At 38.5% G+C, this 27,830-nt stretch overlaps 2 protein-coding genes across 3 annotated transcripts; both read right to left on the minus strand.

Annotated features, from left to right (window-relative positions):
- Positions 1 to 62: 62 nt before the first annotated feature.
- Positions 63 to 7,854, minus strand: prpf31 (PRP31 pre-mRNA processing factor 31 homolog (yeast)). The gene is made up of 14 exons (XM_067449606.1): positions 7,739 to 7,854; positions 7,419 to 7,628; positions 7,267 to 7,327; positions 6,428 to 6,511; positions 6,217 to 6,314; positions 5,979 to 6,085; positions 4,686 to 4,855; positions 4,308 to 4,465; positions 4,132 to 4,221; positions 3,309 to 3,436; positions 2,701 to 2,773; positions 2,467 to 2,595; positions 938 to 1,036; positions 63 to 823 (listed from the first exon to the last, which is right to left on the minus strand). The coding sequence occupies exons 2-14, from the start codon at positions 7,626 to 7,628 to the stop codon at positions 704 to 706; spliced, it is 1,527 nt and encodes a 508-aa protein (XP_067305707.1). The 5' UTR covers positions 7,739 to 7,854; the 3' UTR covers positions 63 to 703.
- A 770-nt stretch (positions 7,855 to 8,624) lies between these two features.
- On the minus strand, positions 8,625 to 26,379 carry lmtk3 (lemur tyrosine kinase 3). 2 transcript variants are annotated; one of them, XM_067448411.1, is made up of 16 exons: positions 25,696 to 26,379; positions 23,314 to 23,447; positions 23,012 to 23,156; positions 22,829 to 22,899; positions 22,086 to 22,204; positions 21,501 to 21,588; positions 20,990 to 21,138; positions 20,786 to 20,870; positions 20,425 to 20,546; positions 20,086 to 20,235; positions 13,282 to 19,684; positions 13,022 to 13,185; positions 12,671 to 12,801; positions 12,057 to 12,391; positions 11,870 to 11,948; positions 8,625 to 9,996 (listed from the first exon to the last, which is right to left on the minus strand). In XM_067448411.1, the coding sequence occupies exons 1-16, from the start codon at positions 25,781 to 25,783 to the stop codon at positions 9,869 to 9,871; spliced, it is 8,391 nt and encodes a 2,796-aa protein (XP_067304512.1). In that variant the 5' UTR covers positions 25,784 to 26,379; the 3' UTR covers positions 8,625 to 9,868. The 2 variants fall into 2 exon arrangements, with proteins under 2 accessions (XP_067304512.1, XP_067304511.1); XM_067448410.1 differs by having other exon boundaries at positions 12,671 to 12,804.
- Between the last annotated feature and the right edge of the window lie 1,451 nt (positions 26,380 to 27,830).

Genomic DNA, 27,830 nt, shown 5'->3' on the forward strand with positions numbered 1-27,830 from the left:
CTATAACTTCTATGGGTGAAAAACAAACATTTAGTTGAGGCGCATTCAATAAAAGGCTCAGAGATTTTTGACATTCAACCTTTAATTTTGAAAATGAAGTATTCAGATATTTAATTTGACATACCAAACCATTACAACAATGTGATGGCACCTATGGTGAAAACATTTCTCCTCTAATAGTGATTGAAATGCTTGCATATTCAAGTGTTTTATGCAAAAACATACAAACCAACTTAAACTAAACTCTCTTGGGAGGCGTTTCAAACCATTTAAAATGCAATACAAGTTACCTCAGGAGCAGAAAACACATTACACAAAATAATAGCTGGCTTTTAAGTAGAATGGAAAAGGACAATGTTAGTACAACTAGATGATCAACTTTATTCACTCAAAATGCTTAAATGAGTTATTCGCATTTGCATGTTCTATTTGCATGTGATTTATATACAACGCACAATTCCTTTGTACACATTAAAAAGAATGAACAAAAAACAAAATGTACACCAGAACATGTTGCTCTCCCTCTTCATCTCCTCTGTAGAGAAAGATCTCCAGTCACATGTCCTTGTGCTGTCCTCATAATGTCACCATCCCCACACAAGTCCATCTGAGTGGGTGTGTGACAGAGTATAAATTAGCGGTTGAAGTGTGAATCCGTCCATGGCTGCCGATGTATGTGGCTTCCTCCGTCTAACGCACAGCCTCACACCTTTTCATCCTTCTCACGCTTGATCTTGAGGAACTCAGCCATGTTGGAGAAATATTTCTGATTGGCTTCAGCCACCTTCTTTTCTGCAGCCTGTGGGTTCACAATCTCGAGCCCCTGAAAGAGAACAGACAGCGAACAGACTGTCAACTAGCAAATCAACCAAACCACAGCTGTCCATCAGGGTTTCAGGAAGGGAACAACACAAAAAATATGTGAGAATTTGTGTACCTGTAAAGGAGTGAACGCCACACTTGAGCTGGTTCCAGATGATCGGTCTCTGACAGTCGACTTCCCACCATACGTCATGCTCTGCTTTTGCAGTGTCCGCTGCAGGAAAAAAAATTAGTCCACATGCATGAAAATGATCATTTAACATCAAATTAAATAAATAAAATGAATTAAAGAAATCATCACACAAATGTTCAACATTTTGGGGGCAGTTTTCAGCAAAGGACACATTAAATAAATGGAAAGTGACAGTATCACGGTTTCCACAAAAATTTCATGCAGCACAACAGTTTAACATTTATAATAAATGTTTCTTGATCACTAAATTTGCTGATTTCTAAAGGATCATGTGACACTAAAGACTGGATAAAGACTGCTGAAAATTCAGTTAGTGTCACTAGAATAAATTACATTTCAAAAATGTATTAAAATAGAAAGTAATATTTCATAATTTAGCTGTTTTTACTGTATTTTTGATCAAATAAATGCAGTTAGCAAAAATAAGTCTTTAAAAACATTTTTGAACGGTAGTGTATATAAATACATTTAAAGGGTTACTTCAGAGATCAGCATATACAAGAGATTCATGCCTTTCATTTCTGGAAAAAAAATCCTCAGATGATGCAAATTTTATTTGATTATTTAAAATGTTATATTATGCTATGTATAGTATACATTATACTATATGTGCATCATCTGAGGATTGTTTGGCCAGAAGCTAAAGACTACAGCCAGTAGAGGGAGCCATTTCCGCAAGTTTTCAGGCCACGCATGGGGGGGTGGGATCTCACTCACAGCACTTAGCTCGGGCAGCAGCGGGCATTTATGGAAACGGAGCAAAGTGAGTGTTTCAACTTCTCAAATCAATTCCTATTAAAGTTATGCTTCCAAAGGCATGAACTGAAAATGCGCCAGACTGAACACGCACTGTGAACAACTGCCGCAGACGCGATTACCTCAGCTCTCATCACGATGACTGAACACGCGCTGTGAACGACTGCCAAAGACGCGATTACCTCAGCTCTCATCACGATGACTGAACACGCGCTGTGAACGACTGCCGCAGACGCAATTACCTCAGCTCTCATCACGATGAATGTAATCTGACTCCTGCTGCATTTGTGCCTTGACACTCGTTCGGCTCACTCACATTATATTGAATAGACACGTTCAGTTTTTAATTGTAGTGTCTGTTCTCTAACTGAACTGATTTAATGAAAATGAACACGGTGGGCAATTGATTCAGTAATCCAGTAGGGTTGGCTTTGGGAGTGGCGTCGGGCAGCGAAGCAACTGCATTCTGGGAATTGTTGTCTTTCATCCTTATGAAACAAAAATACATTTTCTGTCCTTTCTCAGTCTAGAAAGCACCAAATTCAAAATTAATTTCAAATTTCTACTACACTAATGACCCAGTTTGAAAACAGATTCATCTTCCCAACCCTTTAAGATTTGAATTCCTTTTTTTAAGCAAGAAATTGAATTACTTCTTACAATTTTGTGATTCATGTTACAGTAAACAGACATACCTGTAAGGATTTGGATATTCTGGCCTTGGTGGAGTCATTGACCTGAGCTTGCCTGACCCTACCACTGCCAGACTTTCCCAGCTGACCAAGACTGAAGCCCAGATCCTCCTGATAAGCATCATCCTCGATCTTATAGGGAGAGAGACAGAAAGATCGTAATGAAGCGGTTTGAAATTTCATGGACTGATTTAGCAGCTAAGCATAATGGAGCAATATTGATAGAAGTCAACCAACCTCTGCAAATGTCATTCTGTTGGCATGTTTCCTGATTTCTGTCAGACCCAGCCTCTCTTTCATCTTACGATACCTGAGGGAATGAAAAAAAGAAAGGAAAAGAGGATGAGATATTACAAGAGAGAAAATGTCAGTAGAATATCACTAGAAAAAGAAGGGTTACGACCCAACAAGAGCTTTAGGACCCGCATTAATATTAGAAAAGCTTTTCAGTGCTGGAGACCTAAGGCCTAAAATGCAATGTCAAAAAAGGTTGGTGCGTCTTAAAATGGCAAGAAAAATGGCAATACAAAATGTGAAAAATTATGAACTTGTCAAAAAGCTGATGTTATGTAAAAATGAATTTTATATATACTGTAAATCTAAACAATAAATCTCATTTTTTCACTTCACCTTACATTTTTTGCTTGTCAATCAAGCAATTATAATGCTGTTTTTTTAAATCAATCAATATAAGTTGAATATATATCTCCTCTTTCAATTTATTTTTGCTTATTTGTCAAGAAGAAAACTACAATGCAAAAATCTCAATGTTCCTCAATGAAACAATTCCACAAAATGTTTGCAGGTTTTGTTAGATTCATGTTCCCACGCCTTATGACCCTCACCTTCTTCCTCCTCTCTTCTTCCTCTGTCCATCCAGGGGAGCTGGAAGAGGCTTCACCTGCTTGACTGGTGGGGGCTCCTGCCATTTATCAAACTTCCGCTCAATCTCTTCCTTCAGATCATAACCAACCTGCACATAAACAAACAAGTTAAGACAAAGTAATATAGTACTTCTAAACATTTTCTTACAGCAAAGACGGTCTAACTTTAACATCTGACATAAGTAAACTATACTGCAATGCAGACAATAGTTGCGTTTACATGGAGCATGGCATTCCGATTACAATCCGTTTGAAACTCCTATCCGAATGAAAATGCTACAGGTAAACACCTCAATATATTCTAATCCATTCAATAAACACTTGATTGGGTTGAAAACTGAAACTGAACATTTTTGCGTATGTGCAATGATGTAGAAATGGTGCACAGAACGAGCTGATGTTGAACATAATGTCGTGCCAATCTAAAATTATTTTTCTACTCATTGTCTGCGAAGTGTTGCAGGACAACGTTGTCCCACAAGTGCTTGCTTTAGGCTCTCATCTGCAGATGTTTTGGGAACGGGAATGGGTGTTTTTACTGCTTGATTAATATATGCATCATGGCACAAATTAGGACCTGAAATTGATCAACTTTAAGTGTGCTTTTTAAAACGAAGTATAGGATGGTTAGTTTGTGAAAAAAGTGGGAAAATTATTAAATCCAAGTCGGAGCTTGACATAACGCGCACATCAACCCGATCACTTTCTGTAACCTTTATGTAAACACCATGTTCAGATTCAAAAAGTATTAATGTAAACGTGGCTACTGATGCTAATTGCTGACCTTGCCATCGGTACTCTCGTGAAAACTGTCCACACGAGAAGCCAGAGTGCATTTAGCTGCAACCAGACGAGCTGCTTTTCTCCTCAGATCCTGAAAACATAGAACAATGGAATGTTATTCTGAATAAAGACAATCAAATAAAATAAGTGAAAAAAAGCAAAAAGGTTGATGCTCACTGGAGGCAGAGACTGCACTACATCACAGTGATAGATGTAGCCTGTGTGGGGCAGCAGAGACGTGCTGCTGAATCCAGACAGTGTCCTCCGCTGGGCTCCCAGCAACATCAGATTACATGCAGGCATCTTGGACAGGTTAGTCAGCCCACCAGCAACACCTGTAAAGAGGGGGAAAGGCATGGCCAGAAAAAACAAACAAAAACAAAACAGATCAGAAACGGAATAGTTTGCCCAAAAGCTAAAATAACTTGCATACCTTACGATTAACCTTTTGTATCCCACAGAAGAAAGTCAAGTAGATTTGGAACATGTAAATCACAATTGCTATTTTTTGGGGAGCTAAGCACTTTATTCAGCAGCCTCAAACCTCGTTCTCACCCATAATCTTGGCAGCAGTTGAAGCTCCGACAATAATGGAAAGATTTGGAGCAATAAATGACATCCTGGATTCCACATATTCATAGATCCTGTGTTTTGATTGGTTGAGCTCAAGGGCCATGTCACACGCTTCCTCCAATCGCTGGAGCTCATCCTCACCAAGCATAGTTCTGCCAACATTCAATCATTTCATTAGAAAATCAGCAAACTTACACTACCTATCAAATGTTTGGGGTGATGAGATTTTTTTAAGGTTCTTGAAAGCAGCCTCTGACGCTTATCATGGCTGCAATTATACAGCTATGATAAAGAGACATCCACTCTTGCATTATGTGTTTGGGGGCGGACTAATGCAGGGAGGGGTCATTATTTTTTAGGTTAACTTCAAATATCAACCATTTCTCTAAAAAAAAAAATCGCTTACTGCATCTTTATCAAGAAAAAAAAATGTCAGTGCAAACTTTGAAATAATTTATGAAATTGTCTTTTACAAAACAAATCTTTAACAAAATCAAAATTAAGAATGAATGTATGTGTGTGTGCGTGCATGTGCATATATATATATATATATATATATATATATATATATATATATATATATATATATATATATATATATATATATATATATATATATATATATATATATATATATAATACATACATACATATACACACACACATATAGATATATATATATTATATATATATATATAATAAAATAAAATGTATTCAACACATTCATATTCATGAATACACATGAGAATATAAATAAATATATTTCCGCTTTTACATTTCTTTTGCTTATTTGTCAAGAAAAAATGTTGTAATGCAAATAAATAGTGCAACGAGTATCAGGGCTGCAATTACTAGATACATACAGTAAAAACAGTAGTATTATGAAAAAACTAAATACACTTTTCTTTTAGAATTTGTATTTTAAAATGTAATATTCCTGTGATACATTTTTTGCAGCAATTATGATAGTCTTCAGTGTCACATGATCCTTCACAAATCATTCTAATATGCTGATTTGGTGCGCAATAAATTTTATTATTATTATTAATGTTAAAAACAGTTGCTGCATAATGTTTTAAAATATAATTTTTTGATTCTTTAATAAGCTAAAAGATAAAAAAAATACATAAACAGCAATAATTTGAAATTGGTGGGTGGGGGTTGACTTTACTGTCACTTTAGATCATTTTAAATGGAAACTGGCTGAATAATTACACTAAGCTAATAAACAAGATTCTTTTCCTGTAATTATACCAAATCTATCTAGTCACTTACCCTTGTGTGGTTGAGGCGGTGACACTGACCACCATGATAGTAGCATTGGTCAAGATCTGCTGGAGGGTCTCATTGTTTTTGCACTTCTCTAAATTGTTGCCCAGCTCCTGAAGACACAAACACATGAACTTATAATACACACAAGAACTTGTTTTTACAAAACAAGGATAAGACCAATATGATGGAGTTTTTGCATAAATAGGCTGCTCACAAATGCTTGAGACTATAGGATTTCTACCTTAACAGTTCTGATATAATCTAGTGCATTTGGCACCAGGGACTCCAGTTCAGGAAATCTTTTAGAGTACTTGTCACGAACAAACTTGTGAATGATATCTGGGGAGGAAATAATACAAAAAAATGTTGAACTTGAAAAGGTGTTAAAAATCTTGTAAATTGCATTAAATTAAGAGATTGCGGATTCAAAATAAAACAAATAGCAAACTCACTAAGCTCATTGTCTATTTCCACTGTCAGATTGTTGGCAGCGACAATGAGCCTGTACTCTGGGTCTGCTTCAACAGGTCCAGACACTGAAAAGAGTGGAAAGAGTGTTAATCTCCTGGTTGCCACAGTCCTCATATGAGGACATTGTATTTTATTGAATTTCTCTGACGATGACATTCAGGGCTTTTCAGAGATTTGTTTTGAGGTTTCAGCAGGACAAAAACTTCTCCTTGGTCTTTAAAAATGACTAAATTGTCACTTATGGAAAATTATAATATTTAGCAATTATTTCATTCTGACTCTATTTTCCAAATTATTTGTTATAAATCAACATCTCAGGGAAATGCTACAGGGTTTCTAAACTAAATATGACTTTCTCTTGTAAAACAGGGCATTGATTTTATACATTTCCCAACCAATGTATGGACATTTTACCCACATAAAGTAAAGTAAAATGGAATATCAATTAAAACTTCAACTTATATCAATCTACATCTTTCATAACATAGCTGAGAATCATCTTTACACAAACTTTGGTTAACTAAAATTGAATGCTGAGTGGAAAAAAAAAAATCCCATTAATTTTGCCTATTCAATGAGTCCCGGTGTTCCCTTGGAAGGACACAAAATAACTTGAATATAATACTATTTTTCAAGCCTGTTTTTAAGCTCTAAACAACGTAATTAAAATACTAATACTCATAATTAATACATTATGTATCAACATTATGTATTATGTATAAATTCTAAATACTTTTTTTCCTGGGTCTTTTTAAATATGTAAAATCAACATTTACATACTAATACTTATCGTTTCTTGAAACACCTGGATGTTACTTACCTTCCGAATTCTTTCGTTGATTTCCAACATATAAACCGATTTTATCCATAATTTCAGAAAACTGTGGAAAGTTAAGACGATTGTGTTAGTGTAACGCTTCAGGGAGACTTATACGTATCCAGTTATAAATATTTTTAAAGTCAAAAACTCACTGGCTTGCTGTGTCTTAGTTTTGCTATGGATGTGACACTCTCCGTCCCACTGTAATCCACCTCCATCTCCTCGGGTATGTCCTCCAGACCCCCGGTTTGTCTCTCACCGGCTTCCCCATCACTCTCACCCTCTTCTCCACCGGCGTACAGCCCGTCCTCTTCTTCTCCTGCCTCCTCCAAGTCGGCAAGAAGCTCGTCTGCCAAAGACATCTACGAATAGGGCAAGAACATATACACTACGTCAATAAAGATAATAAACACCAATTTTTGCAAACTAGATATATATAAAAGTTTTCAAAGTAAAATGAGCTACTACTTACATTTTCAGGAGGCCTCTTTTCTTCTTACTTCAAGAAATAATAATATGAGCTAACATGCAACGATTTACCAACGCACCAACGCGCTGAAGTCGCAGCTTAAATACGTCACATGTTTTCCAGCAAAGACTTCTGGGAAATGTGTTCAGGAACGCTTATGGGATTTGGATTTTCCAACAAGGCATGGCTAACGCATGGAATTTGAAAACTAAAAAATATGTTTTATAATACAATCTTATATCAATATTTTATATAAATATTGTATTCAAATTTGACAGAAACATAAATACACTTTTAAACCATAATGTGTCATCTTAAAGCAATTTTTTAGGAAAAATATATAAATAAAAATCAATAAATGAAACAAAATAATAATAACAACTTTTATCGAATGGTTGTGCATTGAATTCAGTTTGTGTAAACTAAAAAACTAAAAATTGAGAAAATAGAATTTCTTGTCGTAGACAAGTCTCTGGCATTTTGAAATAAAAAAGTGTCAAGATGGTGTTTCTAGAGTTCCATATTTTCTTTTGGAATGTACTTCTCCTTTTTTTGTAATGGGATAAAATCATAGGTTAACAGGGTTGCATGCAAAACGCAAAATTTTATGTTCATAATCACTAAAAAAAAAAGTATTACTATTTTTTTCTACTAATTGCATGCTAGATAATAGTTTATAGACATATTCAATAGGCCAAACAACAGTAGAAATGGGATTTGAGCTTCATGGGATAGTGTACAGTATTGTGAAATGTGCATATCTATTTTGTTTTATAATACTAATCACTGTTTTAATGCAAAGTTGTATTATAGAAAAATGTATAATTTTAACATTAATATTAATTATAACAATATTGCAAAGTTAGTAAAGCAAGATTTTACACCGATATTATAAGACAGAACAATTTATTGTCATCAAACAGTTCAATAAATGTTTCACAGTTTCCATGTTATTTTCACTCCCCCGGCTTCATACAGAATAATATGAAACCTCTAAATGAAACAGATGCTGAACGTGATGTAATGATCCGGATTACCTGAATGAATGATTGAAAACTAAAAATGAATGAGCAGATAATTTAATTAATAGTCATGTATGCTGATTTCTCTTTTTTTCATGCCAAGCAATAATTACTGCTTCATAATGAGTAAAGAAAAGCTAATGTCAAATACATTATTAGAAAATAACACCTGCAGAGAGACACATCATAGGACAACTAGATACAGACTGACATCTAGAAATAGCTAAATTAGAGAAAACATTTCAAAGTGTTCGTACCTATGCAAAGATATACGTTTGTTGAGGCGGTTATTAATAGGATTAAATGGCAAATGCCACGAATCCAAAATAATTTGATACAAAGTAAATATACAGTTTACTTAAACTTATAAAGTGAATTAGGCCAACAGACAAACATATTTAAATAAAAAAGAATGCAGAATAAATAAACAAACAAGTAAACAAATTAGATACAGAAATAAATAACATCTGCAATAAAAAATACAGTATAAAACAACAGTTAGTTGCAATTTTATTTTTCATGCATTCTAAGAATACATTTAAAATAAATGGTTTTAAAATGAGTTTGTATTCTGTCGCCATTTCGTTTTTAGTTTGTACAAATGCTAAATGAGAACTACACTGCTGTGATTTAGAGAGACGATTCCCCCCTCAACCACAAACTACAAGAACGCCTGACTGCAATGAGAACAAATTTACAATGTCAATATTTCTAAGCTCACAAATAGACAGGTACTGGTCAGAGAAAGTGCGCCCCTTCATTTAAGAGGAATAAAATACAAACGTACTTTAAGAAGCCATGAAAATAGAACAGTTAAGCTGGTACATAATAAGACTCCCATTGCATAGCCGAAAAGTACATGTCAGATTTTACAGAACTCCAAGGTTTTTGGCTGTTTGGAAGGTACTTTCTATTTGTTGATTTCCCACTCCAGCTGCTGCAGTGAGTAAAACCTGGACTGCCTCCAGCCTTTTGAAACGGGAGACCTTCTTTTTCTCGCAGTTTAAAAAAATAACCTCCAGGAGTCGTCATAGTTACCGATGACAGCGGGGGCCACTCATTCACTCCAGGGGGATACATTTTGTCCAGATGTTTAGGGAACAGTAATATGTCACACTAAATGTGGGTCATCTGCAGGGCTTACTGTAAACCTTGATGATGAGCCAGAAGTGACTCCGGTTGGAGATCTCGACTTCACAACATGGTCTTTACTTTTTGATGTCTTGTGGCTGCCTGATCCTGAAAAAAAAGAAAGTAACTAATTGAAAAATGGGATCTTAGAGGTGTGATAGGAGTACTATGAAGACTTTTTTTTTTTACAAAAGATAGATATTTGTTTATTAATACTAATAACTGCAGCTAATATGAATTGTGCAATAGCCTTGCAATAGGTTTTTCATCTTAACATAAAACGGTGGAGATGCAGAAAGAAGAGTCTGGAATGAGCAAAAAGCATTTTATACCTAAAATGCTGACATTAAATGCTCACATGAATTCTACTCTTTTCACGCAATCACACATTTTACAATTGCCATATAAAAAGTCAGGCCCAAATTATTATATCTTCTGCTGAATAGACCATTTGGGGGCAGACGTCACCGCAGCTGCGCGCGCATTGTGGTGGCAGAAAAACATTGGTAACAAATGGAGGAATTCTTGTGCCTTTGGATGTCAGAATCAGAATGTGACTAATAAAACCTGTGACGATTACACTATTATGCATTAATTTTATGTAAACAGTAATCTACATAATATTCACATATCCAGTTAACAGGGGAATAATTGTATTAGCCCTATAGTTACAGCACAAAAAAATATTTAAACCTATAATATTTTAAAGAGTTTACATTTGTATACCTAGGCTATACAAGTTTTATTATTTCTCACAATTTGGATTTTATACCTCACAATCGCAAGTTTAAAGGTGCACTATACAACTTTCCGTCCACTACAGGAGGCCTATTCAAAACAAAGGCGTAGTTTGATGCTGCCAAGTTTGAGCACAGCATCTTGGGACATGTGGTCTTCACCTCACAGCCGGTGGGAAATAGGACTTAGGCAGAAATCATGTTTATGGATGCGGTTATTAACGTTACTGTAATGTGAAGCAGAGCAGGACCGAGTGTTGTGGAGCTGAGCAAGGCTGCTGGAGCGATTGTTACACAAATACGCTTTGCGAACACCGGGACTTTTATTATGACGGGATGGGACACAGTTGCCGGGCGTCCGCACTATTTCCGCTTTTCCGGTCATGAGTATAAGGTAATGCAGCTGTTTATCGTATTAGATACGTTTAAGCGTGTTTAAAATTATGTTATGATGTTACTCTGTGCATTCGCTCAGTGTCTGCTGTGACATGTTCACACTGCTAAGAGAAAAGCACTTCTAAAAAATAAAACCGGATACCGAGGGAAATGCAGATATGACACAATTGACAGGCGACTCTCTCAAACGCTATGCTCAGACATCCCGGGTCCTTGGTTAAAATACCAATTTTCTTACAATTTACAAATAGTTGGAAACATTTGGGATATTTTACGTTCTGAACAAAATATATAACACTGGCCTAGTGGTTTTTGGATATTTTACTGCAAAAATACTACATAGTGCACCTTTCAGAGAAAAAAGTCAGAATATCGAGTTTATATTTTGCAATTCAAATTTTTGATATAAAGAGAGTTGATATAAACTCTAAATTGTGAGGGGAAAAAAATCTGAATTGTGCAAATAATTTTAATAGTATTTTAAGAATTTTAAAACTGTCATTGTCATTGCCCGGTCCCAAATGGCACTCTAAACACTTAGGTCTTCTTATGAGTCTGCACTTTGTGACGCTGCTTTGACTTTTGGGAAGGAGGCTGCGGAGCCTAATCCAGTGCGGACTAAGCAAAAGTGCACATCGAGGGCACATATTTACCCCAAAGGGAAGTCTAAAATGAAAAATGGGACACCCTGCGGTCTCATGGACTTAACAGACATTGTAAGTCCACAAGACCGAATGTGCATATGAAATGTGCCATTTGGGACTGGGCCATTTTCTGCCACCACAAATAGGCCCCGCCCACAAAACACGTCATCACTGTTTGCAGACACCCAAATGGTCTACACTTACCAAAACCATCAGTGTTGGAGGGTTTTCCGTGAGGAGATGAACTAGTTGATCCAGAGCTAAGTTCATTGGTTGGAGTTTCCTGGCATGAAGAGTTACAGAATAGTAACAAAACACACAATGTTTAACAATGTGAAACCTTCTAATTGAAGGTACTTGATGCTTTTCTGTGTAAACACTCTTGACATACCTGATCAAAAAGATAGACTGTGACATCATCAAAAAACGATACATTCCTCCCACGGTCACGGTTCTCTTTGTCCACTGGTTCCTTTGGCGATTTGAGCAAACTACGTAAACCCACTCTCTTGTCAACATCTGTCTCTGTGACAACAATGACGCGTCTTGGAGACTCATCCTCCTGTTCCTCTTCTTCATCTTCATCTGGATCGCTACCTGCTGATACAGTCCTTCTCCTCCCCCCTCTATGTTCTCCCCCTTCCCAGAATCCTCCTTTGGCATTCGGTGAGAGAGGAAGAGCGAGAGAGAGCGGAGGGAGGGATAACGAGAGACGGGCCAGCTTAGCTGGAACAGGGGTTGATGGTGCAAATGGAGGGAGAGATGAAAGAAAAATATCAAAGATGGTTGTATATATATAAGCCAAATCACCCGATCATTTAACATCAAAAAATACATTTTAATATATTGCTTTTTCTTTTCAAGAAATTGTTCAGTTTTCAGTTAGGGTTTACATGTTAATTAAAATTGCCCAACATATTAAAACAACTTAAAATGCAAAACACACTAAATTAACACAAATCAAAATTTAATTATTTTTTTTCAAGTGCTTTCAGTTGACGGTACCTTTCATAGCTTGATTTGCAGCTGGCAGAGAAGTAACCTCAGGCTGTTCAAGCACAGTCAGTTCTTCTGTCTTTGTTTCTGCAGATTCACTCATAGACACTGAGGGAGAGGAGGGTGGAGTCTCCTCTTTGCTGCTAAGACAAATCATTTACACTTAGACAACGTCTGTTTTTACCTCATTTAACCTAGAAATGCATTTAGTTAATAATATTTCTAAAGCAAAGACTCTGGTTACATCAAATGCCATGATGAAACTCATGCCATGAGGAGATTAAATGTAAGATCCATTCTCACTGATCATATTCATCACTCATTTTTGATGTTGTAGAGTTTCTGTAGTAATAATAACACCTCTCAATGTCCTGGAAATCTTTCCCAGCTACACTTTCTTCAGAGGACGAAGTGGTAGATGCTCCCCAAGGATGTAGAATTACGCTGTCACTAACTGTAGAACCCCACAGGACATTGGTTTGAACATTTTCACTGAGAGAGTACTGAAGTCTCTCCTCACAAACCTAAAAAAATGGATTATATAAAGACACAAAAGTTCACAATCAGAAATAGCATATAATCAATAGAGTACTAGTAATTTTAGTGTGATTTTTACTCACCTGCATCATCAGTCCATTTTTTGTTTGCATTTTTGAGAGTGACCTCTGCCCTTTTGAACTATCTGTAGAATGGCATGGTGAGAGAGGCGTTGATGCATGCTGCCTCGTTCTCTTCTCCACTGACTGCTGAGTTTCTCCTGAGAAATTTGGAGAAATGGTTTCATATTGCTCTGAGTGTTGCAAGACAGCCGTGGTATTTTTCGTTATCCCATCAACTTCCTCTTTTAGCTCTACTCTCGCCTTAATTTCTGAATCTGCTGAGTCATCCTGGTTTATTATACCACCAGCGCCACTTGTTCTCTGCTCTGGGTTTCTCTTTAAAGATTCAAGCAGATCTAAGTTTCCTAAAAACAGATCTCCAAGGGTCTCTTCATCCCCAGAAATGCAGCATAGCTGCTCTAGTTTTTCAAAATCCTCCAGAGGCTCCTCATCCAAGTCCTTCCACTCAGAGATCAACAACTCGGGGATGGAGTTCAGAGAACACTGGGAGAGAGGTGGAGCAGCCTTCTGGGACAGGCTATTTCTGTCATCCTCCCGTAAAGCATTTGATTCTGGGTGAATGTGGTTTTCTTTCATGAGAGACATGTGCAGTTTTTTTCCCAGGTTTGCAGTGATACCTTTGCTTTGAGTGGTGGTACTAGTTGCAAATTCTTCAAGAGAATGATCTAAACAGTTAGCATCATCAGAACATCCTGACAGCTCCTCATGTCCTTTGGTAGCTGTTTGATTTGTGGCACAGAACAGACTCGAACTTGTCTTGATTTCTATGTGGTGTACTGTATTCGGGAAACTACTTGAACCTTGACACTTACCCACTCCTGAATGTGGGGAAGCAGCACATTCAGAAAGCTCCATTGAAATCAGTGCAGGGGCTGAACACTGAACGTTGCTATTGTGGATCTTACATGGCTCTGGATCAGTGCTAATGGTGAGACTTGGGAAAGATGGAGAATCTGATCTTTCTTTTTCAAAAAATTCATCACTGATCATGACAGAACAGTGATTACTGTCAAAATCGTGTTTAGTGGTTTCCATACTGTGACACTCTGGATACACTGAAATGATGTGAGGATTTTCAGCCAAGTCTATTGTGCAGGTCTGATGGTCTTCAAGGTCTGCAACCAACATTTTGCTTGCTTCAGTCTTGGGCGCCCATGTAGCTTCGGTTTGGTCTCTTGGTACATTATTCTTGTGACTAGAAAGTGATTCTTTGTGGTACTGCAGAAGTTCCAACTCATCGATTGGAGCAATTGTAATAGAAAATGAGGGAGAGTGAGTCATACAACCTCTTACACCTACAATGTTTTCATGACTGTCAAATTTTTTTGATTCTTCATCACTAAACAATTCACCTCCCACATCATTTTGTAAACACGTCTCAGAATTCTGAGTATCAACCACCATCTCAACAGGTCTGTGTTGTACTAGTGCCTCCAGCTCTGGGTTCTCCAGATTCTCAACTTCCATCTTTATACTTCTAGTATAGTGTTCTGGTGATCCATTTCCTTTGTCTGGATTTTCTATGTTCTCCTCTTGCTGAAATTCTAGCCTTTCTAAAGGTGTTTGTTGAGATGAAAGTGTTCCTTTTGAACCACCAGAAAGGATCAGCCTCTCAGGTGTTGGATAATCAGCCTGTCCTACCTTCTCATCATTAAACGTATCTTCACATATTCTCTGAGCAGAGGGATGAGACTCACTATCTGCAAGCTCATCATTTGCTTCAGATTCCCAGAATTCATGACTAATCATTAAGTGTTCCTCCTCTGCCCATGCCTTTTTTCCAAAACTCGGGAAGAGCTCTGATCCTAGCCCTATTTCTGGTGTCTGAGCTTCGGCTGTAGCCCACTGGTCATTTTCCACAGGCCAAAGGTGAAGTTCTCCCTGCTGAAATGTTTGGCAGTTGAATTCCCCTCTCACAGTCTCCACTGTCCCACAATCTTCCTCGAGGGCGCTCCACAACTCCTTCTCCTTCAGTTCGAGACACATTGAGGCACCTCTGCTGAATTCAACAGAACGTTTATCTTTTGAGAGCTCCATACTGCTGACTTCTTCCTTTGCAGCATTTTGTGGGGATTCCTTGCTAGCAAAACAGAGTTCCCCTACCGCTAGCTGACTTTCCGACCTCTCCTTTGCTTGCTCATCCTCACTCTCCTCTGAATATGAGAGGTTTCTCAAGCCTAGTTCATTTGCATCTGTATCTTGAATATCAAGCTTAACCCTTTCACTCCCTCCTGTACTTCCTTCAAGGTTTGTCTCAGACCAGACAAGCTGGGTCAGGCCGCATTTGGTGTCATCATTGCTTAGCTTTATGTTTATCTCAGGACTGCTGACGCTTTTAGAATGATCAGACTGTAAACTGTAAAACCTTGATAATCTAGATTTACTTTTGTCTGAGGACTGTTCACCGATTGGGAAATCGGGTGACACACTCTGGGCCTCTTTATATGTAGCTGTTTGCAAATATGAACAATTTTCAATGAGTTCTTCTTGACAAACTGGTCCAGAAATGGGTTTTTGAGGCTCTGAGACTATATGGGCAACCAGTGTGAGATCAATAGCGCCTGAATCTTGAAGCATTTTTTCTTTTGAAAATGTGTGAGAAATGACCAGCTCACTATTTTTAACTAGAGAAGAGTTTTGGAAGTTAATGGAGCTGTTGTTAAATGGAACTCCTTTATTTGGCTCATCCTCTCCATTGGAGAACAACTTGGCAATAAACTCAGCATTGCATTCACTCTGAGAATCTCCTGAGATGACAGCACTTTGTATGAGACCCTTCTCTATATCAGATGAATCATTTGAAACCCACAATTCCTGAATGTCCTGCTTTATCTTCACTTCCTTTTCAAAAATCTCCAGTAGTCTTTCATCCTCAATCTTTTCCTCAATTCCCATCAATATTCCTCGCTCTCCCGCTCTGACGCCAACTGAACGAGATGGGCCAAGTACATCGGTGCCTCTTCTGCCTAAACCCTCTCCACCATCCAAGTCGCTGTCTGAGAAGTAGGCAGAATCCCGATGTGGTGTTTCAGTTCCAAGGGCCCTCCATCCATTGCTTCCTCCACCCAACCAGGAGTCTCCAGGTGTGAGGCAGTCCAGTGAACTAGAGGTCGAAGGTGACAAGACAGAATCTGTGGGGGTCATGGTGGACAAAGACTGATCAGAGTTGGGTTCATGCACCATGGGCGAGTGGAAAGCATCTGTGCTTGATTCATTCAAACAGAATGAAGTGTCACTTGGAAGTATGTTCTCATTTGCCATTTCCCTGTCTTTGTCATGGCACATGGTCCTTGAACTGAGTTCCTTGTCAGTTAAAATGGTTTGCTTAAGGGATTTAGAGGATGTCTCCATTTCTAAGTTCTGTTTGTTGTCAGGGAGGGAGTGGTGACTCATATCTGAACTGTATCCCTTTACCTTTGTAGAGCTTGTGCCACCTGTTGAATTTCTGTTTTGTGAAAGAACAAGAGAGTTTGATTCACCTTGGCTCTGTTTTGAATGTTCCGACAGTTCCTCATTTTGTGCATGTTCTTCAAATATTACATTTGATGTCTTCACATCGATGCCAGGTGAAACACTGTAATCATTTTTGTGCATTTGGTCTTTTGCCTGAACAAACATGTCCTTCAAATCATTTTCATCGAAACTTCTGATTTGCGTATCATCAGTTATTTGATTTTTGTCACAACTCTGTGAACCATTAACATTGTGCGTATTCCTGGTTTGTACTGGACCTTCACTTATATGGTCATGCTGATTCTGAGACTCTTGTTTCTCTTTTATAACAGGAGATATTTGCTCCAATAGAGGCCCGTTTTTATTCATTACTTCGGAGGAAGGAAAATCAATAAAGGAACTCTTTTCTATCTGTATTTCAGGTGTAAAGCAACTAACTGGAGTTACTTTCTGACTTGATTCAAGATTTTGTAACTCAGATGCAATTTGAAGAACTGGAATTTCTGGGCGCATGGCGACTTTTATTTCACTCCGTTTTGCCCGCTTGGTGACTTGAGCATAAATTGCTTCTTTTGCATCTCCTGGTGGTTTTCCTGCTCTTGCTCTTTCTGATTCAAATCGTATTGTCTGAGACGATTCTGGGTCAATGCATATTGATTCATATTCAGGAGACAATGGAGCAGGTGACGCATTCTCCTCCTTTTTACGTTGCCTTGTAATGATTTCAGTTAGAAATGTTTCAGCAGATTGAATCTCCTTCAAAAATTCCTCTCTCGTCATTTCCCCTGTCTTCGACTCAGGTTCAACACTCTCATTAGATATTTCAGAGAGCAGGGAATGAGACTTTTTCATCCCTGGTGAGAAAGGCTCCTCAGCTTCTGCATACACTGGCAAATCAGAGTGATGTGCAAAAGGATGAGGTGTAGTTCCAAATCTAGAAACAGGGGTGCCACCTTCACCATCATATGCATCCTCACAATCTGACACAGATGTCTCAATTTCTGTAAGGAATAAATCTCTCTTTTTGGCATTGTTTTTATATCCAGGCAGGAAGTCTTTATCTGAGGCCCAAGCTTGTGAGGATGAGTCTAGTTCTGTGACAAGAGACTGGGATCGCCGCATTCCTTTGTCTTTCCTTCCATCGCTTTCTCGTGCCCATGAGCTTTCTCCATCTTTCATGTCTACAGAGTCATTGGAGATCTCAGTCAGAAACAAATGTATAGGAGATTTCCTAGCGGCTGCAACTCTCTCACGTTGCATGACTGCATCTTCCCTCCATATGGCTGGGAGGATGGTGGCGAGGCGGGATTGGGTTCGCTTCATCCCCCTTGAGAAAAGCTCAGTTGTAGCTGGGTCTGGTTCATCAGCCAGGTTGGTGTGCTGAATGGTTGTGCCACTGGTGGGTCTCTGTGGTGACATGAAAGCTGAATCATCATCATCGTCTTCATCATCATCATCATCATCATCCTTTGAGAACTCTGGGCTAGAGGATGACGTTCTTTCAATTTTTGGAATTGTGGACTGGGATCGAGTCATTCTGGAGTAGGGATCATTGTCTGTAGAGTATGCATATGGACTATCTCTTGAATTATACAAAGACTGAGATCGTGTCATGCCTCTGTCAGCATACTCTTTTTCATCATTATGGTCACAGCTTAGCGGGTCTCTTTGTAAATGCATCACATTGTATCTGGAATGCATCTCCAATGAGTAATTTTGACCCTTTTGGAGTCTATAGTGGGGAGGAAGAGGGGGAGGACAAGTTTGAGTTGTGAGGAACAGGGACTGACTGCCAGAAGATGGTGGAATGGAAGGAGAGTGTGATGGAGATGGGGGTAGTGTCTGGTGAGTGCGATTTAAGCTCAAATGGTCAAAGTTGGCTTTTGACAGTGAACTCATTAATAAAGAATCAGAGGTCTCAACTTTGCCTGTTGGGTATGAGGATCCAGGGTAGACATCTAACCCGTATGTTCTTGCGTATCCTAGGGGAGGAGCAGGCAGAGGACGTGAGTGCAGATGGCTGCCAGAGGACATGGACATTGAACGAGGTTTGGGTGGAAGAATGGGCGCTTGAGAACCAAAGGACTTTTGGTGCGTTTCTCCAATGTCTATAACAGCATAATCTGTCACTCGGTTACAGCTCTCCTTAGTAAACTCAACCAAGCCAGTGTTTGGAACCAAAACCTTCACCTCACTGGATCTGACAGTCTGAGAGGAGCCTCTTGTAAAGCCATCTTGCTGACTGAATGCTGGTCTGTCTTTTCCAGTAGTCCCTGTTTGAAGCTCAACCAACTCCAGATCTCCAGGACACACTGAATTTGATCTTAACGAGTGCCCTTTTCCTAGACTAGGGGACTTATCCTGGGGAGTATGCTCTTCCAGGCGAATGTAATACTCGCTGGCCAGTGAAGGGCTACGAGCGCTGATCACAGGGACGACAGTCGGTGTATCCAAAGTTTGCCTGTGGCCAGAATTGGGTGTTGGTATTGGTTGAGGTGGAGGAAGTGGCTTATAGCCTCTCCTGCCATGGGCCTTTTCCCAGAAATATTCAAAGTTTAAGCCTTTGCTGGTTTCTGTTACAGTAAGGATGTCATCAAGCTCAGATGTAGGAGTGATCATACTGTCCACAGGGTCTAAAAGAGGGTAGGAGTTTCCGTTTCCTCTGAGGCAACCATCCTCCCTGCTGTACTCTCGCTCCCTCAGAAGTTTGTGTGCAGCTGACTGGAAAGCTGGGGGTCGGAGTGCATCCCATCGTCTTTCAAATGATTCGTCACTTTCTCCTCTCCTTCCTTGTCCACTGTCTTCCTCATAATCCTCCTCATCCTCATCTCTTCTAGAACTCTTCCGGCTTCTCTGTTCTGCGGCAAGGAGAGAGGAGAGGAGGAGAAAGACTTCGTTGACTGTTGGCCGCTGGGATGAGGGTAGCCAGCATGACTGCATGACCTCGTACCTAAGGAAATATGCAAAAATATAGTTTATATATTAGTCGGTCACATATTGCATAACAACCTTACATTCAACTCTCTTTAGATTACAAATCCTGTTTTAAACAAGTATTTTTGTCTCATTTTACTGTTAAAATATCTTAAAACAATATAAATAAAACATGTTCACTTGAGAAGCAACACTATATAAGATATTATTGACAGACAAGTAAAATTAAGACAAGTAAGACAAAATACACTCAAAATGCATTCGTTTTAAGGGCGTTTGAATATTTTCAATAGAAAACAAAATTATTTTCGAACTAGTTATGAAATAGGAAGTACTTTTAATTTCTTTAGGTGTAAAACATTCTATATCTAAATACAGATATAGTTCCATGTAATTAAAGCCATTACAAATACTGACCAATAGTCTGCATGAGAGAGTTTGAGGCGAGGTTGAGCCAGAGTGATCTGTCGTTCCCTTATGACAAAGGTGAGAACCTCTTCATCACTCAGGTGTCTGTGCGGTTGAGCCCCAAATTCAAACAGCTCCCATATCACAACACCCAGAGACCTGTCAGTTGTCATTTGAAGGAAAAAAGTCAAAGTGCATAGTATTGTATGCATGATCAAAATCTCTAAATCTATTTAAATATTTTTTTTCTTTAAAAATATGTAAATCCATTATTCATTTTTGTTCTTTCTTTTGTTCTTCCTTGATTTAAATACCCTTAGAAATACATTTGTCCATAATTTCTCATACCACACATTGCTGGATTTGGTTTGATCAGTGACAATCAGATTCCCACGAAACTCCTCCAGAAGTTCAGGGGCAATCCAGCGGAGAGGTATCCACAGTTTGTCTGGGGTTAGATAGTAATCCTCCTGTTTGTGTAAAATATAGATAACCACATTAGCTCTCAAAAAAGAGGCTAAATTGATCTAAAACCATTTTGCAGCTAAATGCTGACTAAACAATATGAAATGCTTATTTCTATACTGAAAAATCACCTATTGTGAGCAGAGAAAAACCCTCTATACTAAAAACCTTAGACACTGATTGATTGAGGGCTTGATCTATAAAGTCTCTGAAGTGCAATGAAGTTTAGTAATTGTTTAAGTACCTTATATTGATTGTGCGAGAGGCCATAGTCTCCAATCCGAACAGTAAGATCTGAGGTGAGGAGGATGTTCCTCAGTGCCAAATCACTAGAGAACAACATACAAACAGACAATTGCATCATCGTTTTCCCCCCAGAAATGCTGTGTGTCAATGTCAGTCACATGTTCCTAAATAGCTTTAGGGTTAGAGATTTAATCAATCTAACCTGTGAATGTAATTGTTCTCATGGAGATGCAAAAGACCTGATGTGATCTCATATGCCATTCGTTGTAAGTTCAAGAGGTCTCTGTTTAACAGGTCAGGGGTCATCCCATCAGACTTCCTCTGAGCTCTTAAATACCTCTTCAGGTCACCCTGAAGATATAGAATGAAAATCATTATTTAAGTCAATATTGAATGCAGAAAATAGGAAACATTCTTTATCCTCTAAAATGTTTTAGTAAAAGTGCTAAGACAATTTAGGATTACATAATGCAGGTATATTTAAATTTATTTTAGTTCATTGCATGCACAGTGGGCCTTGTTCATGACACATGTAGACAATTAATTAAATAAAATGTATGAACTATCTAATCCATCATAAATGGAAAGTGTTCCGTTAAACTTAATGCACCACTGTTCCATGAATGAGGCATATTGTATTTTCCTGAACTACTGATAAGAGACAATGCATTTTCTATAAAACTGTTCTCAGTGTCCGAGATTTGGGTTCTCACCAGCTGACAGAACTCCATGACCAGAAGGAAAGGAATGTTCTCACTGCACTGGCCCAAACACTGGAGGATATTCGGATGCTGAAGACTTCTGCCAGGTGTGGAAAAACAAATCAATAAATGTTGTGCTGTCAATATTCTTGTAAACATAAGGTGTACATGGTGAGAGGAAGAAGAGAAAGAGATATGGCAAAATTTAGTCTAATAAATAGATGTGTTATGTTTTGCAGCATCCCAGGGCCCATATATATATACTGGTATAGTATACACGTATATATATATATATATATATATATATATATATATATATATATATATATATATATATATATATATATATATATATATATATATATATATATATAGTATACACGTGTACGGCATTCAGTTGAAACCTACAAAATTAAAAGCTACTATAATGCCAATAATTTATAATTCACTGCTAACGGGAAAAATGTAAGTTCTAGATAAGTGCATAAAATTGCCTCAATAAAAAGCACCAACAATTAAAAAAAAAACATGGACTAACTAGGAAAAACTACAATCAGCTAAACATAATGGAAGCTAAAGCAACCCAGTTTGTCTGACCTGTACGGTTCGGACTCTGCTAAGAACTTTCGCTGTTCCAGAGGACTAGCGCTGACCCTCAGTTCCTTCACCACAGCCTGATAGGAGCTGCAGTCACACAGCACCTCAGCCAGTATTACCTAACAGAGTCAAATCAAACGGTTACACCCCAAAAGAAAAATGAAAGAGTTTACTACACCAAACCTGCCATTATTATCAAATGAAAGAGAGGAAAGGGGAAAATACAATGTGTATAGAATTTAAAAAATGCTACATTCTTTTATATAAAAATGATGTGTGCAGTGAGGATATGCAGACCAAGACAACCTATGTCAAACAAGACTACAAATTCAGGTCAGTGTAATTATAGATGGTCATCAAGTAAGAAAGAGTGCAACTGAAAATGAGACCATGACCTGAAATGTCATATATTTTAAGTATTTATGATCTGGGATATAATACTTTTGTAAAATGCTCAATTTAACAGATATTTGGGATATTACTATTACACCCTGATTTAAAGGTCTTCTGAAATCAAGTGAATATCTACACCTGAATGAATAATATATTTTAAAAAACTAAACAAATGACTTTATTACACTTTTATGTTTACCTGAAAGAACTACACAAAAAAAACATAATAACATACTTTTCCGTTTTCTTAGATACATTAAACATTCACCATGGGCTCCCACTATAAATGTTAGTTACATTTTAAGCTGTTCCTGAGAATAAAAATCTTTAAATTGTTTAAATGTGTCTACCTTCCCAAACCAGCCATTTCCAATCTCCTGCAGGTAGTTGAGAGTGTGCCTTCGGAAACATTGAGAGCTGTCTGTGGGACACAACAGCAGTATGTTAAGGAGAGTTTGTGGCTTGTAACCTTGTCACTTAGGGAACAGGTTATGGAGAAAGATGTATATATTGCCTGTAGTTAGCGGGTTTACCTGTGCCGTTCGGTAAGATGGTGTAGTTCTTATCCCGCAGTGGGAGAGTGTAGACCTCTGGTAGTGATGGACAGGAGGACAAACTGTCCTCAGGAACAGGGCTGGATGCCCCAGAGCATTCTTCTCCTTCTGCATTATCAAACTCCTAAAAGAGAAAAGTGGAGGTGGGAATAAGTTAAATGTAACAAACATGAAAAGAACAAACTAACATATGTTTAATGCTGATTCATATTAGTAACACCCACATTATGCACAACTCACGTAAATCCTGCATGTATAAACCGCACACTAACGAGACTTACATTGAATCCCACGCCTCCACGTTTGCAGCAAAGGCAGGTGAGGAGCAACAGAACAAAAGAGACCAGCCCAGAGCAGGAGATGAGAATAATCACATAAGGGGGAGGAGAGAGGGAGCCGTCCCGGGACACAGAGACTGAGGAAGAAAAAGGGGAAGAGTTTTACATATTCATCCTGACAAATACTAAGGGACTGATTAGATAGATAGATAGATAGATAGATAGATAGATAGATAGATAGATAGATAGATAGATAGATAGATAGATAGATAGATAGATAGATAGATAGATAGATAGATAGATAGATAGATAGATAGATAGATAGATAGATAGATAGATAGATAGATAGATAGATAGATAGATAGATAGATAGATAGATAGATAGATATTTTCCTAATGGGGAAAAATTGAAAAGGGCAGCGTTACATTCAGAACATAGCACAGGAATCCAATGAAGAGTTTTCATTGCACAAAGGGTGAAGTACAGAGAAAAGCAGAGGAACTCAGAATAGATCACCTTCATATTGGGTGTAGGGAGGGGTTTGAGAATTAAGGTTTAAGGAAAGCAAAGGAGAGAAACCAGAGAGTCATCATACAAGACATTCCTTGTACTCGTCACCATTGAAGAAGAAGGGAAGGTATTTGGAGTTTTGTTTGAGGGGAAGGGCCTTTTTTTTAGGGAAGGGACTGGATCATTGAAAAAGATTCTTGTATATTCTGGAGGGTTGCTGGGTCAGAAGGAAAAGTGCCATACTTGATTTTGTACCTCAATTTGGCCGTTTGTTTTAGGAGAGCCATCTGTGGAGAAGAGAAGGTGGGGAGGAGGGCAAGGAGGTTAAATACCTTTGGTATTGTGATTAACCAGATGCTTAGAATTAATATCCACTAAACCAAAATAACTTGTATCATGTACTCAACTGACTTGAAAACCTCATCATTTATTGGTCAATGTTAGCACACAAGCCATTGTTGGAGAATCGACATATCCCTTTAACTAGCTCATCGTTAAGTAAATAGTTAAATTATTAATCTCATATAATAAAATATGTTTGAATTGAAAATATTACTGAAAATAGCAAGGAGAATAATGTTTTTCATTTCTTAATCATTTGAGAATAGTAACGTAACTTTTAAGAGTGGTGGGCCATGGTTTTCCTAAAATAGCAGGGGCACCACAAAGACATTTTTGGGCACATCAGGATCAAGACTAACAGCAAGGTCTTGGCTGAGGCAGTTTAAAGCTGTCTAAAAAGAGGCAGAGTACCAAGCAGTCATTAGGGTCTGTTGTCTGAAAACTGCAGGTCATTTGAGGTTGTGTTCATTTTAGACACTTACAGATGCCATTTTCCAGGAAAAGAACAGAAACCTAAATATAAATACAAAAATGTTTTCTTTTCTCAATTATAAAGCAGTATTACTATTATTATATAATGATAAAATATAATATTATTGTAATTATTATAATTATTATTTTCACAAACGTATAATTAAAACATGTACAGAATTCAATTAATAACTTAATTGGAGCTTTATGGAGCCTATCGTGCAGCTTTAAAATGTCTAAACATCACATGATGTCAGGACGAACCTTATTTGTGTTAAATAATTAAAATAAAATAATTGTAAATGCATATCAAAAATCAACCATTACCACAAATACCACGCTTTTAAATTAACAATAGACACACGTTCTGCATTCGAGAATCAGCCCGCGGATTTTGTCCACTTGAGCCATGAAAATATATAGTCTAATATGCAGGTATGAATATATGAAGGGTGTTATTATTCATCTTGGTAACCTTATTGTTCGAAAACAGTGGCCAGACGGACCTGTGCGCAATTCCCCCCTTGGACCATATGGGTGCACATATACTGCATACGAGAGCACACAAATAAACACGCGGGCCTGCTGGCACATTTGTGTTCATAATGGTACTATAATCAAGCGCGACATAAAACATGACACCTATTCTCCCCGGTTATGCAGTTCTGCGAACATAGCTACACAGGGACAGACGATTATTCAGGAAAAAATTGCGCTGTGTAAAAATAGGATTTACCTCAGGCCTATAGGTAACATAACATAGAGGAGAGCGATTTTGCAGGCCCACAATGAAAAATCATATATGCGTACCAGAATAATAGCCAGGCTCCTTATAAAAAACCGTGCATGATGGGCTCAATAAATAGATGCATATGGTGCCAATATGTAACTTCGCAGATATGTCTCTTAGATATACTGATACATTTAATGAGCGTCACCCCTCATCCAGAAATGTAAAATACTATGCCCAGACTGTCAAATTTGCCTTATTCACATAGCGTCTCGTCGCCTCCTCCCCCCTCGAGCGCATCGATAACATGCCATCTAAACGACACGCTCACCTTCCTGCTGCGGGGCTCCCAGTGCTCTCTCCGGGTTGAAGTACGACATCAGCCCGACCAGAACAATCACCCAGCACTGTAGTGACATAGTCGCGCGGTCCACGGAACCACCATCCGAGCGATGCTGTCAACGTTCGCCGCCGCGCGTCTGGCTCCACGCTAATAAAGAAACGTCTCCTTGTTGTGCAAGGCTGGTGTCCTCTTTTAATCCGCAATTAAACACGCTGTGAACGCTCTTTTGTGTCAGCTTAATCCCGCGATCCGCATCCTCAGCAGCGTGCTGTTACTATTCCGTCCTCATCGCGTCCCAATGGTCGAAAACGGGCAGAAAACACCAGCGAAGTCATTCTATTGGTTCTATATCCTATCCTATATACCGTGTCAGTATCATGTGGTCCAGCTATGTTTTCTTCCAAGAAGCCTCTCTACGTCAGACGCAACCGAGTTTGCGCTATTAAAATCTCTGTGGAGCTGCGCGCGCCTCGCGGCGATTTTCGTAGGTAGACGTTGCCTCGCAATAGAACGATTACGTGATGCCCTTCACTCAGGTACCTGCTGTGGGCCAACAAAAGCGTTTGTTTATGAGACTGGAGAGAACGTCAACGCCCCCGTGTCGTGGCCTTGGGTATCAATGCATCAAAATCCCCCTAAATCGGACCACCTCCACGGAGCGGTGACATGATCCGTTTGGGAGGACAGGTGCACGGGAGCGTGCCATTGATATTCTCTATAGCCTTCAAGTTAATAACATGCAAATCTCTGTCTGTGTCTAGCAGTGGCCAAATATTTTCACCACAAAGATGCCTTTAAATACCAATGAAAGCGAATTTCATAATCCCATCCTCCAAGCAAACGTTATAGCATTTAGATTCTTTATTATTTGTACCACACACAAAAAAGATTGTCTTAATGAAAATTCATAATTGCACTTGATATCATTAACTGCAAAGGATAAAGAATTGAGACAGTCATAATTTTCAGTTTCAGATGCCATTCCCACAGTATGTCTGATGCATATTGCACAAAACTGTATATTCTGCTTTGTTTTCTTAGGTATGTTTGTAAATTAATCCAGTTATTTTCTGTCCTGTACATTTTACATTATATTTCCATGTGTTTTCTGTACAGTTGATCACAGAGTGCTCAAAGCAATTTACCCCCCCCCCCCCCCCATACAGGTCCTTCTCCAAAAATTAGCATATTGTGATAAAGTTAATTATTTTCCATGATGCAATGATAAAAATTAAACTTTCATATATTTTAGATTCAGTGCACACCAACTGATATAGTTCAGGTCTTTTATTGTTTTAATACTAATGATTTTGGCATACAGCTCATGAAAACCCAAAATTAGCATATCTCAAAAAAATTAGCATATCATGAAAATGTTCTCTAAATGAGCTATTAACCTAATCATCTGAATCAACTAATTAACTCTAAACACTTGCAAAAGAATCTTTTAAAAGATTTTAAAAAGGCTTTTAAAAACTCCCAGCCTAGTTCATTGCTCAAAACCACAATCATAGGTAGGACTACCCGACCCTGTCCAGAAGGCCATCATTGACACCCTCAAGCGAGAGGGTAAGACACAGAAAGAAATTTCTGAACGAATAGGCTGTTCCCAGAGTGCTGTATCAAGGCACCTCAGTGGGAAGTCTGTGGGAAGGAAAAAGTGTGGAAAAAACCGCTGCACAACGAGGTGACCGGACCCTGAGGAAGATTGTGGAGAAGGACCGATTCCAGACCTTGGGGGACCTGCGGAAGCAGCGGACTGAGTCTGCAGTAGAAACATCCAGAGCCAACGTGCACAGGCGTGTGCAGGAAATCGGCTACAGGTGCCACATTCCCCAGGTCAAGCCACTTTGGGCTACAGAGAAGCAGCACTGGACTGTTGCTCAGTGGTCCAAAGTACTTTTTTCAGATGAAAGCAAATTTTGCATGTCATTCGGAAATCAAGGTGCCAGAGTCTGGAGGAAGACTGGGGAGAAGGAAATGCCAAAATGCCTGAAGTCCAGTGTCAAGTACCCACAGTCAGTGATGGTCTGGGGTGCCATGTCAGCTGCTGGTGTTGGTCCACTGTGTTTTATCAAGGGCAGGGTCAATGCAGCTAGCTATCAGGAGATTTTGGAGCACTT

The sequence above is a fragment of the Pseudorasbora parva genome, chromosome 7 (assembly GCF_024679245.1).
Source record: "Pseudorasbora parva isolate DD20220531a chromosome 7, ASM2467924v1, whole genome shotgun sequence".
Taxonomy (NCBI): Eukaryota; Metazoa; Chordata; class Actinopteri; order Cypriniformes; family Gobionidae; genus Pseudorasbora; species Pseudorasbora parva.